General features: G+C 42.2%; 2 protein-coding genes and 1 pseudogene across 7 annotated transcripts; 2 read left to right on the forward strand and 1 right to left on the reverse strand.

Moving 5' to 3' along the window:
* Positions 1 to 2,892: 2,892 nt before the first annotated feature.
* LOC125520091 (protein GFS12-like) lies at positions 2,893 to 16,516 on the forward strand. 6 transcript variants are annotated; one of them, XR_007288436.1, is made up of 19 exons: positions 2,893 to 3,217; positions 3,456 to 3,490; positions 4,341 to 4,412; positions 4,502 to 6,571; positions 6,697 to 7,024; positions 7,142 to 7,357; positions 7,437 to 7,509; positions 7,585 to 7,790; positions 8,287 to 8,349; positions 8,462 to 8,667; positions 8,755 to 8,875; positions 8,959 to 9,468; positions 9,884 to 10,170; positions 10,560 to 10,803; positions 10,904 to 10,977; positions 11,297 to 11,432; positions 11,607 to 11,777; positions 13,668 to 13,909; positions 16,483 to 16,516. XR_007288436.1 is itself a non-coding variant. In XM_048684903.1 (18 exons), the coding sequence occupies exons 1-17, from the start codon at positions 3,074 to 3,076 to the stop codon at positions 11,760 to 11,762; spliced, it is 4,941 nt and encodes a 1,646-aa protein (XP_048540860.1). In that variant the 5' UTR covers positions 2,893 to 3,073; the 3' UTR covers positions 11,763 to 11,777; positions 16,478 to 16,516. The 6 variants fall into 6 exon arrangements, 5 of the variants coding, with proteins under 5 accessions (XP_048540860.1, XP_048540859.1, XP_048540861.1 ...); XM_048684903.1 differs by lacking the exon at positions 13,668 to 13,909 and having other exon boundaries at positions 16,478 to 16,516; XM_048684902.1 differs by lacking the exon at positions 13,668 to 13,909.
* LOC125520092 lies at positions 12,699 to 13,520 on the forward strand. Its single transcript, XM_048684907.1, has one exon. The coding sequence runs from the start codon at positions 12,856 to 12,858 to the stop codon at positions 13,213 to 13,215; it is 360 nt and encodes a 119-aa protein (XP_048540864.1). The 5' UTR covers positions 12,699 to 12,855; the 3' UTR covers positions 13,216 to 13,520.
* Positions 14,932 to 15,742, reverse strand: LOC125518992 (annotated as a pseudogene).
* Positions 16,517 to 17,145: the final 629 nt, after the last annotated feature.

A 17,145-nucleotide genomic window follows, 5' to 3' on the forward strand; every position in this document is an offset into this window, starting at 1 on the left:
GGGTTTCAGTGAATATCGGGTATTACTGATAAATATATATAGGTGCAAAATGTTTCCAGAGATGTTAAATTATATATAATGGTCTGAAAATATTTAGAACATTTTATATTTAATTTAAATATCAATGGTCCTAAAAAGACCAAGAGATGGAAGGTAACTTGGGCCACAAGGGCCCCTTGGTGGCTGCCCTCTCCCTCCCCTCCAACCTATATATACCGGGGATTTTGGTCTATAGTACACACAAGTTTTGGAGCCTCCTCTATTTGATCTACTTCTAATCTTAGTTGGTCCTAGTTGACTAGAGCTAGCTCTAGCCATCTCTAATTCTCATAATTAGAAGCCTCGTGTGGTTCTAATCTCCTTCCTCTAATTCTCCAGCGGTGATTAGCTCTGGACGGCGAAGTGGCGCCGGATCGTGAAGACCGTACGCTTTCAACCAAATAGAGAGATTGTGCTTTCGGTCTTCCGTTCGAGGGCGGTTCGCGGGATCGTCATTGATGTTTGAGAGACTCCAAGTATGATCTACACCGACTCGTCTACCTCCGCTGCACTCCAAAGTCGGTAATGATGGTTGATCCAAACCCGATATGCATCTTCATATTGTTCCTAGGCTTTCGTTGGATAATTTTTTTTGTTTTCTACTACGTTTCCCAACAGGACGCTCCTCCGCTTGCTCCGGCGACCCTCTGGCGAGGCTCCGGCGGTCGCTAACCGGCGATGCTCCGACGACGGTCCTGCCGGGCTCCTACGCTTGCTCCGGTGATGCTTTCAACGACCGCTGTTGAGCTCCGCTGCTTCGGCGACGCTCCGGTGGCCGCTACCGAGCTCTTTCGCCTGCTCTGGTGATGCTCCGACTGTCACTGCCGAGCCCCGCTACTCCGGCGACGCTCCGGCGGCCGCTGCCAAGCTCATCTGCTTGCCCGGGTGACGTTCCTACTGCCTACTCCGACGTTGACTATTTTACGGTTCACCTCAAAAATTGGCTCGAAAACTGCAGATATAGGGTATGTGGTAGATAATATGCGGTGACCTGCAATTTCTTTTAACGAGATGTGCTATTTTACGGGATCTTTTTTTTGAACACAGTACAGATGCAAGCGCTTATATACACGCGCATACACTCACCGCATGAACGCACACACGCACACCGTACCCTTATGAGCACCTCCGAAACACTGAGCTGGCATATCATCTTGAGCACCAGGACTTGAGCCCTGATGGGCTAGGAATACCACAGTCCCTCTGACCATCCAACCACAGGTTGGTCTTTCTGTGTGTTCTTTTACTAGAATCGTAGATTTGAGCGCTCTCTAGCCAACTAACCCTTGGATAATCCTGGATCGTTATGTGCAACAATCCTAAGAACCAAGTATTTCCATGAAGGCGATTTGATGAGCGCAGTACTAAAAAGGGCTCCTCTTGTACTTGGCAAAGCATTATGGCGGGAGTGGATTCTCTTGTCTATTATACTTTGTGACTATATCGTCTGAAATCATCTGTTAGCACGAAGTGTTAGCATGTGTTTTGGTTCCTCAGACCATTAGAGTGTCTCGGTCACTTCCTACCAGACAGTGGGCTTTGGGGTTGCTCAAACGTCATCTGTAACAAGGTGATCATAACGACAACTTTTGGGCTCACCGAAAAGTTTGACAAATGACCGGATAGCTCAAGAGTGGGATTTTCTGCTCCGACGATGGAGAGATATTCTTAGGGCTCTCTCGGTGTGACGGCATTCATCATCGTCTGGCCAGACACATGTGACTACGTCACGGGGATGCCGGAACACGCCAATGAGAAAGAAGAACAAAAATCGATAACGAGAGCAACAGTATAGTGAGCATGGTGATGACTCAGGAGGATACTGATGCACACCGAGTCTTGTAAAGTATCGCGAAGGTTAAATTTTTTATTTGGCGGACGCTTCACGGGATTCTACCGTGTCGCGTTACATTGGCCAACAGACATATAAAACTCAGCCAAGTTGCCCAACATGTTTGGATGGACCAGAGGACACGAAACATATATTATTTCTGTGCCAGAAGACAAAAGAAGTGTGGGAATATTTGGGGCTGTATGAAGTGGTAAAGAAAAGCCTGCGTCATTGTGGTGCAGGAGAGGCCGTCCTTAAATTCTTACTCCTTATGCATGATCATGAACTACTCATCTTGGGCTTCTGAAATGCAGGGGAACTAATCGCTATAGCTGCTTGGTATTTATGATGGAATAGACGGACACTAGTCCATGAGGGTAAGTCTCAGGAGGCGTCCCAAACCTCGACGGGGATTCGGGCTATAATAGTGAATTATGTAAATGTCCACTCTCCTAAAGCAAAGAGAAAGAATGAAGGATGGTGCAGACCTCCCATGGGGTTGTCAAGTTGAATGTGGATGCTTTTTTTTTATCATGATCAGCTTAGGGGCACAACGGGTGCTGTTATTAGAAGGAGACTTCATAGTAGGTGGTAACTGGAAGATTTAGTATTGTGCGAATGCTTTGACAGTGGAGGTGTTAGCATTCAGGTTTGGTCTACTGCTGACACAAAAGACAGGCTGCAATCGTCTCATTATCAATTCTGATAATATGAAAGCCATCGACACAATGAAAAACCGAGGATAGTCTGCGGGAGCGGCGGCTGCAATTTTCGAGGATTGTTTTTTATGGCCTCTGATTTTCCTCAAATCACTTTTGAACATTTGTAATAGAGAAGCGAATCAAGTAGCGCATGAGTTTGCTAGGTTAGCAAAATGTTCTATGACTAGGGATTGAATAGATGAGCCCATGGAAAATCTTGTAACTCTTCTGATAGACGATGTAATCATTATTTTAAATAGTAAAGTTCAAGTTGTTTTTCAAAAAAAAAAAAACCCCACAGTTTGGTTCTCTATTCTTTGCTTTGGTGAGGAATGAGCATAGAGGCACCTGTTCCTGCTTCTCTCCCTGCTCACGCAGAGCTGGTGTCCAGCCGCCGCCGGGTGCCCTCCGAGGCCGTCGACCGGAAGGCACTGCGCCGGGCTAAACCGGGAAGCGAGGCTGCCTGTTGAACCTTCGAACCAGGCCGGCCTCGCCGTGGGCGATGGCTCGCTCGCCGGGGACGGGGGCGATGTGCCCCGATTGCCTGGAGCGGCGCATCCGATCCGACCTCGCTGGTTCCGGACTCTCCTTCGTCCACGGCGTCTCCGACTCCCCGCTCCCCTTCGCCTCCTCTGCTGTCGTCCAGGTCCGTCGCCACTCCGTCTCCTAATTTCTCGTTATTCTCCTGTCCTGGATAATACGGTCTCTGAAGCTCGCGCCCAGTTCGAGCCACCTGCTCTTTCCGATAAACATTTTAGCCAATCACCTTTATGTGTGCGTTTTAGTTCATTTTTGAGAAGCATGCTAAAGCCCTGTCCATGTAAGCTTGTAGAAGAGTTAATTATTGTACTTTAGGCATAATTCATGTGTTCTCTTCACTGCAGATGGCATCTGATGGACCCGACCAATGTATTGGGAGGTAAGCCTAGGCATTCTTGGTTTACTGTCATTTTCTCCATTTGATTTGGATATGAATCATACTGTAAGATCAGAATGTACATCCTATTAACTTGTTATGAAAACACAACTTTATACCTTAGTTAGATCGAGAGGGTAATTAAAATATGTACTTCTCTACATTTTTAAGTAATGGGTTTCTCTAAACTTGTAACCACACCAATACAAGTAGGTACTTGTCAATTGACGTATCCAACTGTAGTGATTCTACTTTTGATCTAATCAAAGCTACTGCGAACGTTTCTGTTGTACATTGGATTTTTTTTAGGAGGAGATACTGAGAATTAATGCCAGATACATGGAATAAATTTGTGTACTATGAAACGAAGTCTTGACAGTGTTGACAAGCCTTACAGTTTTGGAAACAAGAATAATGAGAAATTATATTCAATGGAAAGTAGTTGCAAAACTAGCCAACTTAATCATATGGATAATGTCATACTTTAACCATATGGATAGTGTCGTTCTTTAGTCATATATGTAATCCCAGTAAACACTCATAAAACAAAGCAATAGCTAAAGCAAATTAACATTAGCACCTCCATGCAGTCCGTGCTTATCAGAGGTAGTGCTGTCGGATGTGATCTATTCTCGTGTCACATCGCTTTCTTTCTTCTCCCGCCATTTTCTTCACTACTACCGCTTCTACACATAAATCAAAGAAGCATTGTGGAATAGTGGCATTTCGTTAGTGGCTAAAATATTATTAGTGAAAGGGTTGCGGCAAAACCGGCAAACTCAACTACCAGTTTCCCCTTTCTTATAATTTGTTATTTTTATTTGTTAAAAAGTGACAAATATGTATCTTGCAGCCAGAAGACCTGTGGTTATTTTGTGTTGGTGGTACTAAATGGTGGTAAGACATATGTGGATACAAAAAAATGGTAAAGCTTCTTATCAAGTGTATTATGTACATCTCCAAAAGGCTTCTATGTTCAAGATATTACATGCTCCACATTTTTCATCCCTGCAGTGAAAACAACCCATTGGAGCAATCACTCATATTTAAAGATGATAATCATTGTGCTGTGCAAGCAGATTCCTCTCCTGGTATTGAACATATTGGAGATCTTCAAAGTTCTTCTAGCTCGAATAATCAGCAACTAATTGTAAACATAATCACCAAGTTAACTCCTGTTTACTATCTGGGCAGAGTCTCCACTACAGAAATTAGAGATCTTATGGCAAGTTATATGAATTTATCCATTGAACAGGATGTGATTGATTCACTAAATCTGTTGTGTGAAAACACCATCAGTGGACCAGCTGGTTTAGGTTTTCTCAGTTTTGTTGGATTTTCAGCATTTGATGATATACATCCTTCTGGGCTTGTGAGACACCCCAACATCTTACCTGTGTTAGGTGTTGTAGAATCATCTGATTGTTGCTACATGTTTCAACCAAAGGCTCCATACACTTTGGAGAACATCATGCACTACAGTCCAGAGGCATTGTGCTCAGATTGGCACATCAGATTTTTCATCTACCAAATAATGTCTGCATTGTCATATCTTCATGATTTTGGAGTTCATCACGGCAATCTGAAACCATCAACCATCTTGATGTCAGATTCTCTATGGCCTTATCTCAGCATAAGTGATATATCTCATGTTAAACAGAACTGGGGTTTTGGGGGACCTGAAGGTTCAACACCTAATTCATGCTGTGCTGAGGAGGATTGTTCTTCAAGATCAATTTTTGCTAGTTTCAATCTTCCATCATCCTTAGATTGGTCTTCTCACTTCAAACGATGGTGGACGGGTGAGTTGAGCAATTATGAGTACCTTCTTGTCTTGAACAAGTTAGCTGGTAGGAGATGGGGTGATCCAGCTTTTCATCCGGTGATGCCTTGGGTAATAGATTTCACAGTGAGGCCTGACGAAAATTCTGACATTGGCTGGAGAGACCTCACCAAAAGTAAATGGCGGTTGGCAAAGGGCGATGAACAATTGGATTTTACTTACTCATCATCTGATGTTCCATATCATGTTTCTGATGAGTGTCTCTCAGAGCTAGCAGTTTGCAGTTACAAAGCAAGAAGGCTATCAAAGTCCATCTTGAGGTCAGCTGTCCGCTCTGTCTACGAGCCCAACGAATACCCATCTAGTATGCAAAGGCTTTATCAATGGACTCCAGATGAATGCATCCCAGAGTTCTATAGCGATCCTTGGATTTTTGTCTCTCTTCATTCTGAAATGAGTAATTTGGCTTTGCCTTCCTGGGTGACCTCTTCGGAGGAATTCATTTGTCTTCACAGGGATGCCTTGGAGAGTGACCGAGTCTCACAACAACTGCATCATTGGATTGATATAACCTTTGGCTATAAACTTGCTGGAGAGGCATCTGTTGAAGCTAAGAATGTCATGTTGCCTCCCAGTGATCCATCAAGGCCTAAATCAATTGGGCGACGGCAACTTTTTACAAAGCCACATCCTAAGCGTCTTATTAGCACACCTCACTCAGCCTACCACAATAAAGTGGAATCTTGTGCAAGATGCCAAGGAAAAGGAAGTAACTCAACTACTGATCTATTGTTAAATGACTGTAATTCCCCAAATATGTTTTCACAAGTTGACTATTTGGAAGAGTTTGAACAAGCAACATTATTTATGGAGCTTCAACACCATTTGAATCCAATATACAGTTACTCTAACACTGCTGCTTCTTGTTGTTCATCAGTCAAATATCCCAAGAGCCAATTTTCAGATCAGGAGGTATTGCAACCTGATAGTGTATTATCGGTGGTGCCTGATTTTGATTTTGGCTCCTATCTTGAATGCTTTGAGTCTGATGATAGTTCTTTTATTGGTTATCAAGAGCTGTTGCGCTGGAAGCAAAGGTCTTGTTCTGTTATTGAGCATCATGCAAATGATATATTTTCAATAGGGTGCATGTTAGCAGAAATCTATCTGCACAGACCACTTTTTGATGCTTCCTTGCTAGCTGCATATAAAGAAACTGGTATGCTGCCAGGAGCACTCCATGAATTGCCTGTTCATGTCCGTTTGCTTGTTGAGTCATGCATCCAAAGGCAATGGAAAAGGTAACTTAAATAATTATGTCTGATGTTTATATTTGTAGTTTAATACCCTGCACATTGGTGATGTTTTTCTTAAATTTACAAGCAGAAACTGTTTGAATGTTTTTGAATTTTGTGATCTCTTGCAGGAGGCCGTGTTCAAAGCATCTTCTGGAGTCACCATATTTTCCTCCATCAGTTCGATCCGCATATATGTTTCTTGCTCCACTTCAACTTCTGTGTACATCTGGAGACCGCCTGAAGTATGTTACTAAGCTTGCAAGTGAAGGGACACTTAAAGCCATGGGAGAATTTGCTGCTGAAGTGTGTGCACCTTACTGCCTACCTTTTGTTTCATCATCTGGGTTGGATGTTGACACCGAGTCTTGCTTGCGTCTGCTTAAAGAGTTTTTGAAGTGCTTGAGTGTCCAAGCAGCTAAGAAACATATTCTGCCCATCATTCAGAAAATCTTACAGGCCGGTTAAGACACATCAGTGGGGAAATTTATCTTATATTTTCTTTCATTTCAAGGTTCTGGTCTTTGCATATGTGTCTTTGTTCTGATGAGTCATTTCTGCTGGTTGTTGCTACAGGCACCAGAATATTCCCATCTGAAGGTTTCTCTCCTTCAAGATTCTTTTGTCCGAGAGTTATGGAAAAAATTGGGAAAACGAACCTATATTGAGAAGGTGCATCCGTTGGTCATAGCAAACTTACACAATTCACCTAACAAGATCACTGCATCTTCTGCATCCATTGTTTTAATTGGTTCAAGTGAGGAACTAGGAATACCAATCACTGTTCATCAGGCAAGTCTCAGTGAACACATTGTCTTGGTGTACTGCACTGACACCATCCTTCACTGATTAATGTGTCCATTTTATGCAGACAGTTTTACCACTAATCCACTCTTTCGGCAAAGGTTTATGTGATGATGGAATGGAAACTTTGGTCAGGATAGGTATCCCAGTTAACACTGTCTCCTTGTGGTGAAAATGTTTGTTCTTTGGTCGGTGCTTGACGTTATTCATAATAGGTGGACTTCTTGGGGAAAGTTTTATTGTCAAGCAAATTCTCCCCTTGCTGAGGAATGTTATACTTTTTTGTATCGACTCCTCCAAGGTGACTAAGCCAGAACCACAGCAGAGTTGGAACTCTTTTGCTCTGATTGATGGCTTATCTGTGTTGGAAGGCCTTGTATCAGTTCTTCCTGTTAAGGCAGTTCTCAGGGAGCTTCTCCAGGTATTTTAGTGAAAAAAACTAAGTTTGGTGAATAAATATAATCATTGGTGAAAATGGATATATTTTGAGTTCTGTTAGAGCTTTGCTAAATTGGAACATATATTTTCAAAAGTGAGCACAAATCAAATTCCGATATAACTCTACTTTAAGCACAACTTTGATGACTACCAGATACCAATCATCATATCTTAATTACACTTTTTTGGGGGGTTTCATGTACAAGTCAATATGATATAAAAAAATTATAGCAAGAATTCAGCACATTACAATATTTAAATGAACTTGCACAAGATGTCCCACCATTGATAAATTTGAATTCAGGTTTATAAATGCATCATTTTGTTAGTTTAAATTTAGATGCTAATTCCTCTTTCATTTTATTGAATTATATTATTACTTTCTATAGATAATGACCTGGCCATGAAATTCTTACGTTTAAATTGGCATATATGTCAAATTAAATGTGTACTTACTCCTACCTTGACCGCATTTACAGGACCAAGTCTGTCTTCATATAAAGATTCTTATGCTGATCCATTTGGACCTTGATGTGATTCAGGCAATAACTCTTCACTGACAAAGTGACATGATTTTCTTGTACTAGTTCTCTCTCAATAACACTCCTTCAAATTCATTTGATCGAGTTAATTTGCTTGCTTTCTATTAATTAGGTGGCAGCTACTGCATTTGTTGACCTTTGTCTACGAATTGGACCAGATAATACCGTCATACATGTTTTGCCACATCTAAAAGAGCTTTTTGCTGAATTGGCCTTTTTTCAAGACTCTTCTGCTGTTAGCCTTCCTACAAAAGGGTTAAAAATCTCAGAAAGAAACAAAAGTGAGACGATTAAAATGGAATCTAGAGTTGATCTCGTGTAAGTAGAAACATGTATTTTTCCGTTGTTACGTTGTTTGGTATAAGTAATTATACACGCTTCATTATATTTACTTATTGAAGGTAGCTGTTGTAGGTTGTTGCTATATCCTTTCTTGGCATCACTTGTTGGAATAGAGAAGATCCGTGAATACTGCTCTACATGGTTTCTATTGGAGCAGTCTCTTCAAAGGTTGTACAATTGGAAGGTATGTGAAAAGCTGCCTTGGTTCCTATTGACCGGTGAGATTTGTGTTTTCCTTCTTATTTGACTAGCTGTGCTTTCTTTCAGTTTGAGCCTTCCAGTAAATGTTCTATAAGTGGTGAAAACATGAAAACTCAAAGGTTTCAGCCTGGCAATGACACCTCGTCTGAGGTTGTTCCAACAGAACTTTTTAATGGGGCAGGGTCGTCTGTGTCTCAATCTCAAATCCCTAAAACTGGTTGGATGGCAGCTTCCAAGCACAGATTTAGGCTCGAGCATGGGTCATCTAGTGACAATTTGTCTGCATCAACTTCTGGAAATCAGCCGTGGTTTTGGTTCCCTTCTCCTGACAGTAGTTGGGGCGTACCAGATCTTCTTGGACGCAGTAGCGGTTTGAAGGATGAACTTCCATGGAAGATCGAAGCTTCAGTCCTTTACTCAGCCCGTGCACACCCTGGGGCTCTGCGGTCATTAGAAGTCCATGATGATGAGTGCACGATTTTTACTGGGGGAGTTGGACCTGGTTTTAAAGGAAGTATACAGCGTTGGGAGTTGGCCAACATGAATTGCACATCTGGATATTACGGGCATGAAGAGGTCAGTTTCTCTTGCTACCTTCATATGACTTTCTTTTTTGCTATTATTGTTGGATGGTTCTTATTTTCTGAATGAAACACAGTTTGTATAGACCATGTAGTGATGTTTAGCTTAGTGTCTGAAATATGGTGCTCTGATCGTTTAGTGGTTATGTTTGCTGTGATGAAACAATAAATCACTATAGGGTAATATCACTGAGAGGACGGTGTTCTTTCAGTAAATGCCGATTGATTTCTAGCTCAACTGTTCTAATAGTATTAGATTCTATACCATATATTGGATTGCTTGATCTTGCTTGCATTTCTTCTGCGTTTGAACTCATTGATGTACTCTTTGTAAGTTAATTTCACCCCCTAGATATAGCGCTTTATCAATACATTCCAACAGTTCATTTTCTGATATTTTATTTACATAGGTTGTCAATTCCATCTGTATCCTGTCAATTACTGGAAAAGTAGCTTCTTGTGATGGCACGATTCATATTTGGAATGGGCAGACAGGAAAGCTCATAGCAGCTCATACCGAGTCATCAACAAGCTTTCCGCCGCAAACTGCATCTGTTGAACAGGCAAACATGCTTAATCAGGACGCGCTCTCAGGTGGAATATTGTCGAATGCATTTCGTGGTAGCTTGTATACGACCATGCATTACATGGCATCTGAAGATAAACTTGTTGCTGGCATGGGAAATGGATCTATCAGGTATACACTTTGTCATCTGTTTGTTGGATTTGGTCATTTTATTATGTTTCTAACTTACGTTGAAAATATACTGAAAATATACTTCCTACTATTCTACTGGGTAAGTGTATGGGTGATCACTGCCGTTCCACTTCATTATTTATGTTCACAATTTTGACTATGTTTGGTAGTGACATCTGAAACAAAATAGGGAGAATATCTACTTCACTTAACCAGGGCATTGTTATGTGAGCTTGGAAGCATTGTTAGTTTTTGTTGTTAGGATCAGTAATGCAAGTTAGAACATATTTCTTTCTCGCTGCAACTCACTGTTATTTCACTGTGTTTCTACCTCACTACCGAAGAATTTGTCCACTATTGAACTGCACATTGATTGAGTTAAAATGCAGATTTATTGATATCTCTCGGGATCAGAAGCTGCATTTATGGAAGAGCGATTCGGCTGAAATCTCCTTCTCATCACTCGTATCAGCTATTTGCTCGTCTGGCTCAGACAAGCCGAGGAATGGAAGCCTGTTGGCTTCATCATCCTGGATTGCAGCAGGTCTAAGCTCTGGTTATTGTCGATTACTTGACGAGCGTAGTGGAAAAATCATTGCAGTTTGGCGAGCACATGATGGTCACATTACGAAGGTATGCCATTGCCCCTACTAGGTTCTATCCATCATAGGGCAAAACCATGAGCAATTGTTATTCTGGCATCTGATGGGTTCCTTTTTATTTGCGCATAAAGTTGGCATCACCAGAGGACCACTTGATTGCATCTAGCTCCCTTGACAAGACTCTTCGAATTTGGGATCTAAGAAGGTATTATTCTTTGACTGCAACAATTCATTGGTTGTATTACCTATTTTGGTATGACATGTTCTCCATTCTCTTATTGTATTACTGCAGTATACAATATTTTCTTGCACTATTTGTGTTCTCAAACTTTCTTGATACATGACTATCTTGTTTGGGCCATAGTGATAGTGATAAGATTATGTTATATCACACTGAATCCACAATTTCATAGAAGCAGCAGTTTGATTCTCAACTTTGGATATACGCATATATCTTATTGCTTATGATTTGTTTCCAGTTTAAACTTTCTTAGTTTCTTAAAGTCTTGTGCGCAATGTGACAGGAACCTATCAGTCCAGTCAAACATTTTCAGAAGCCATTCAGATGGCATCTTTGACTTCTCTGTTTGGGGTCAAGACCTGGTATCAGTGTCAAGAAACAAAATTGCACTTACTTCCCTATCGAGACCAACAAGTGAGGTATGTACTTTCTCCTCTTGACCACATTCACCACCACGCTCTTTTGCAAACTTTACTATTTGGAGCAGCAGTGCAGCCTCTTTTGGAATTTCACATACCATATGAATTGCAAGTCCACTCTGTTCCTGCCGAAGTAACTGTTGGTACATTTTGTGAAAAAAAAAATCCATGCAGATCGGACATCAGCAGCTCGTACTTCAGAACTTATATTCGACTGACAGAGGAGTAAAATATAAAAACATGTCTGTTCTTTCGGCTATTTCTGTGCTTCCTTTGTCAAGATTGTTTGTCGTTGGAACAGAAGATGGTTTTCTCAAAATCTGCCACTAGATGGTTCCAGTAGTGGTAATCATCTTTCCCTTGTATCGACTCAAATATTTTAGCAGTGCCTCTCTCATTTCTAAAATTTTAGTGGTGCCTTGCTCATAGTTTTTGTTTACTTCAATTCGCCAGCAGACACTACAGGTTACAGGATACATATGTAGCCAAATTTACTGTTGTAAAATTCATGGCTGAGTATAAGCTTCAAGTTTTGTCTAATCTTTTCCCTTGCAATTATGCAATAACACATCGCTATATATTACTTGAACTTTCTAGCTTTGTTGTTCTAGTGAAGCCGAAGCTTGTAGCTCTCACTCTTTGCTCTAGTTTGTTGCACCGTATGGTTTTGCTTGCTCGGTTTTGGACACAATGTATCCAAATTGTAGTTGGCAAAACCTGATCAACGCTAGGAAAACTTGTCAGTATGTATCACATACATTTGTTGTACTGGACTCTGGAGTCTGGATCACTCTTCTAATAAATCATTTCTTGTTAACCGTGAAGCCATCTTCTACCCCTTGAGTTGAGATCTGTTCTGAAACCTGCCTGTCCTTTATTGGAGAAATGTTACAGTGTTGTCTGTCGATTTCCTATTGGTTTGTTCTGCCACAAAGCTGAGGATGCCTTGAATTTGCTGCAGACGTACCTGACATGGATCATGGGAGCTTAAATGTGGGTAGTTGGGTAGTTGTGGAGGAAGAGTAAATTGGAGCTTGGTTCCTGTTACAGTCGTGATATGAATGCTCTCGTTTACTGCAGTCTGAGGCCTTGCAACCCTCGGTATGCGCACCCAGGCCACTGTACACCCAGCATCAGATATGAACATAAGTTCAGTATGTCAAGTCTTAGCTTTATGAATTATGATCTTAACTCAAGCTAGAAGTACACCAACAGAGTAAACATGTATGGTCCCATGGAGATCTGCGGTCCATGTTTTGGTTTGACCGTAGCCAAAACCTTTGGAGCCACTGGCATAGCTACGCTCACTGGCAGGTGGGTCCTGCCGCAAAGAAACACAAGTTAGGCCCACCTTTCAGTTTCAGTCACAGCCACCGCAACGATCATGCACAGTACACTACACTAGCGGTTATAAAAGAGGGGGATGTGCAACTTGCTCTTGGCCAAACCAGATGGTCGGCAAGCAAAAGCAGTAGCAACAATGGAGAGATGTAACGGCGTCAGCGCGAGCCTTGTTCTTGGCCTCCTGCTCGCCACCACCGTTGCTTGCCATGGTGCGAGGGACATCCCAGCAACTGAGCCCGAGTCCTACCGTCCCCAGAACGTCTTTGGGTTCGGTGGTTTCTACCCTGGCCCGTCGGTCAACTGGGTGTTTCCGGGGCCAAACGGCGTCACACCACAGGTAGGCTTCGGCGGGATGCCGGGCTCTAGCTCCTTCCCTGGCACTGGTGGCTCGTCCGGCAGCAGTGGCGTGGTCGGCATTCATGGTGCTGCCAATCCCTGATCGTGTTGTTGTCTGTCTTGGTGTCTTGATGTTTAAGCTTTTGCTCTTGAGAGCTACGCAGGTGCAGCATTCTACCGTGGTGGTAGAGAGTAAGCTTCTTGCTTGCTCTAGTTTAGCAGTATTGTGTTATGGCTTATGTGTTGTGTGTTGTTTTCAAGTGATCTGTGTCCCGTGTCTTTGTAAAAGACTTGTTCTTGGTTGTTATTTAACCTTGTGTACTTCTTAGAGGTTGTATTGCTGTCGTGGGTTCGAAGTCCCATTGCTGTAACTTTGATTTGGAGAGTGAGGATTTGAACCCATGAGCTGGATCACCACAACCTTGTCCTGTGTTCCGAGTCTCGTCTCTTTAAGTATTTCCGTCATTCTTCTCAGTGTGCTTTCAGTTTATTATGTTGTTGATTAAATGCATTTCCATATCTTTGTTCTTGTTTATTTTCTGTGACCATTCATAGGTTGGTTCAACTTGCGGCATCATCTTTAGTTATGGACATTGGTTAAGCACCTGGAAGACTACAGCCAGCCAGTTATAATTGATAATTGTTGCTCAGTGATAGGTCCCAGCTTGTTTAGAATATTCGAACTTTTTTGCGTCAAGTTTATGGCCTTTCCCCCTCCTTTTCCTTATGAATGGCTGGTTCTCTTATCTACTACAAATGCCGAGAGGTTGTAATGGGAACCGTTGAAGATCTTCCAAGTAAACTAACCACTACTTGTACTTACATCATTTTCTTTGTTGAGATGCTAGTCTTCCTGTTTGATATATGCACTGATTATATCACACTCATGTTCATGTAGCTAAAAGTCTAAAAGTACCTCTGTAATTGCTAGTGGCCCTTGATGCTAATTTCTTTGAATGTGAATATGATGTCTCATTTGGGCCTGAACGAAGTATAAGAAGGGCAAGTCAGCTTTTAGCATTTAAGCCGATTAGTTTCCAGTACTAGTTCTCTTCAAGAAAAATGCTCCCGATATTAGTTTAACTACTACTAAATATTTCTTGAGATGACAATTCAGTTGCCATTTATTAGCATAAATTTAAGAGTCCAAATAGAGGGGCATCTGTTTCTTGTGCCCAAAACAAAGCCGAAAATACGGCGGTGAATGTCATTGTCAGATTAGGAGTAGTTCTTGAAGAATCCCGCGTGTATGAAAACTGGAGATAGTCAAGACTGGAGCTCAAAGCTGAAGAAAATAGGTTGTAAACAACTTTGACCACAGCTATAGAATAAAACTCAGCATTATGTGCACATGTTTGGGCTCAAAGTTTCCGAGAGCTATGACCAGAATATCATTATCTGGAATTGACGGCATTGATGTTGCCCTCCTTTTGCTTATTGTCATACCTAATTAGCAGCAAGGATCTCAAAGACTTGTGATATTTCTATGGACCTGCAATCTTATTCACATTGAGGTTGATGTGAATAAAGCCAGTAGTTTTCATCTGTTTACCGGAGGTGATTGGTTAATGTAGCTACCGGGCGGTAACCGAAAATACCGCATGGTAACCAAAACCTGATTCCGACGCGCAACATTGTAAAAAGAACTTTTATCTGGCATTATTACAAGAAAACTAAACAGACAGAACAAAGCAGAAAACTGGACAATTTTTTCTTTTCCTTGAGTTGTTCTATATGTCTGTTTTTCTTTTATTCTTGTCAAAGCAATGACCTAAGCATAGCGTTTATCGAGTTACTAGAGACCAGTCCACAACTGCCACTAGCTTGTCGCTAGTTCAGTGAATTCACCAGAGTCGGGGTCATTGTTAAGCTCAAGACCAGTACAACCTTTGTTTATGACCCTGCAGCTGAGCCGTATCTTAACCATGGACTTAACAAACTTGCTCTTCCATCTCTTCTCGCTTTTGACAGACTCGTCAACCGATGCTCCCAGATTTGAGTTTGTGAGCAATGCCTGGTCTGACGTGAACAGGCCTAGGTTGTTTGTCAGACCCACATAATACTTGTTGTCAAGCATCGTCGGGGACTCGGGGTAAGATCAACCTGGCAGTAAAACAATCATTATAGACATAGATACTAGACTAGATGCATACCATAAGGCCCGAAAGGAAAATGTCTGAGATCTAGCGATAGTTCTGAACACCATCATACCTGACTGGTGTTGCTGAAGCCATATAGGATCTTTGTAAGGACGAGCAATGCGAGACGCCTATGGTGTGCGCACGAGAGAGGATGACCATGTCCTGAGCTGTGAGGTCCTTCAGGTGAAGTCGCCAACCAGCTCAGAAGCTGTTCAGAGTGGTGACTAGTGAGGGTAGGTTGTTGAGGGCATTCTGGTCAGTGGACGTCCTGCCGTCGCGGCGCCCAGCAGGCACCTTGTAAGTAACATTTCCTCCTAGCGTGATGCCGTCGTGGGCGGCGAAGGCAAGGATGTCCACGCATGAGACTGTCTTGGGGCATTGGGCTTTGATGGCCTTCTTTGCAGTTTCAGTTACCTCGAACCCACGGAGGCTGGGTTTGTTGGGAATGACGTCTTTCTCAGAAGTTTTGTTTGCCGTCGAGTCAATTCTGATTCAGGACTGAGCCATCACAAACCTGTTAGCATATGGAAATTGTGTTTTATAACAGTAGATCACCTCGCAAATATTTGTTTGAGTATGAACGTGGGCATTAGATTTGATGATAGACATATATGCTGGTTGCTCTTTTGCATTTTGTTAACATGCATGTTTCTTGTTGGTATATACAAAAGCAGTGTTGACTGATCAATATTGCATATTGCATATCAGCTTTATCTTTTTGGGCCATATGCTGGCTAAATGCAAATTTGCATACAAATTGAGACTTTAACGAGAATGCGTGCCACAAACCAATCTTTGCCTGTGTGTTGGGAGTTTTTGACAGATCAAATACCCTTACCTCCGCGATGGGTCTGAGGTGCTTTGGTGGCAGCACGAACTAGTCAACGATACAAATAATTATCAGCCTGCAGTTGCGGCTAGCTTGAAAATAATACTTACACGATCGCTTTATGCTATGTGCTTATGTTGATTATAAAGGATGGTACCGTCTTTTCTGCTATGAGAAAGGTGTTTGTAACTCATATTTGTTGTAGTTTCTACGTTGTGCATATGTGACAACAAATAGATGTTCCTGAGTACTTTACTCTAGCTTCTACGTATGTGGCATGCTGCAGAATCGATACTTTTCCTGCAGTTCATAATTCAACTAGGGGTGCAAAGAAGGAATCCTATTGGTTGTTACCGTGAACATACATACAACTCATGCTTACCTTATGTTGATAGTGCAGGTATAGGAAAGTATATGCCGTCTACATGCCTTGACAAAACAGTTGTGGAAGCGCAGGCGACACCAGTGATTGTTCTTGAAGGTTGCAGGTGACTGCCTGCTTTACCAGGTTCTCTGCTGATGGGCAGCTCTTGCTGTAGAATCCGACTTCCAGGCCGGCGCCTACAGCGGCAATGCGGAAAAGGGCAAGGGCGGCGACTGCCGAGGTGAAGAGCAGGCACTTCATGGAAAGGGAGCTCATTTCAGTTGCTTGTGTCTCATGGGTTTATATAGCAGACCAGAGTGGTTTTGCGGTCGAAATGGAAGGGCATGTCTGTCAACAGGGGTGTAAAAGCTCGGTGCTGCACAAGTGGTGTCATTTGCTTGCTTCTCTGCTTTGTGGCCATATCGACATGCTCCCTGACCCTGAGTTCGTGTTTGGTTTATGACTTTGTAAGTTGTAACCTAGTCTATTTACAGAGGTATTGGATGGCGCTAAATCTCGGTTGGTTTGCTTCGGTTGTAAAAGCTCGGTGCCTGTTGCAGGACCAGAGTAGAGATCCGGTTCAGCTCAAGATCGTGTGTAAACGGAAAGTGAGGCGAAGCCGACCGGTCTCGCGTCTACAAGGAAAAAAACAGCTTCTTCTATTTAACCTGCTGATCTCCAACACCACATAATTCACAG

Source organism: Triticum urartu, chromosome 7 (assembly GCF_003073215.2).
Source record: "Triticum urartu cultivar G1812 chromosome 7, Tu2.1, whole genome shotgun sequence".
In the NCBI taxonomy this organism is placed as follows: domain Eukaryota; kingdom Viridiplantae; phylum Streptophyta; class Magnoliopsida; order Poales; family Poaceae; genus Triticum; species Triticum urartu.

Bases quoted from the DNA above. Each gene is read 5' to 3' on its own strand.
- LOC125520091 (XM_048684903.1), top strand. From the start codon at position 3,074: ATGGCTCGCTCGCCGGGGACGGGGGCGATGTGCCCCGATTGCCTGGAG. The intron at 7,510-7,584 runs GTATCCCAGTTA...TATTCATAATAG, and splicing joins GGAAACTTTGGTCAGGATAG to GTGGACTTCTTGGGGAAAGT. The intron at 10,978-11,296 runs GTATTATTCTTT...GCAATGTGACAG, and splicing joins CGAATTTGGGATCTAAGAAG to GAACCTATCAGTCCAGTCAA.
- LOC125520092 (XM_048684907.1), top strand. From the start codon at position 12,856: ATGTGCAACTTGCTCTTGGCCAAACCAGATGGTCGGCAAGCAAAAGCA.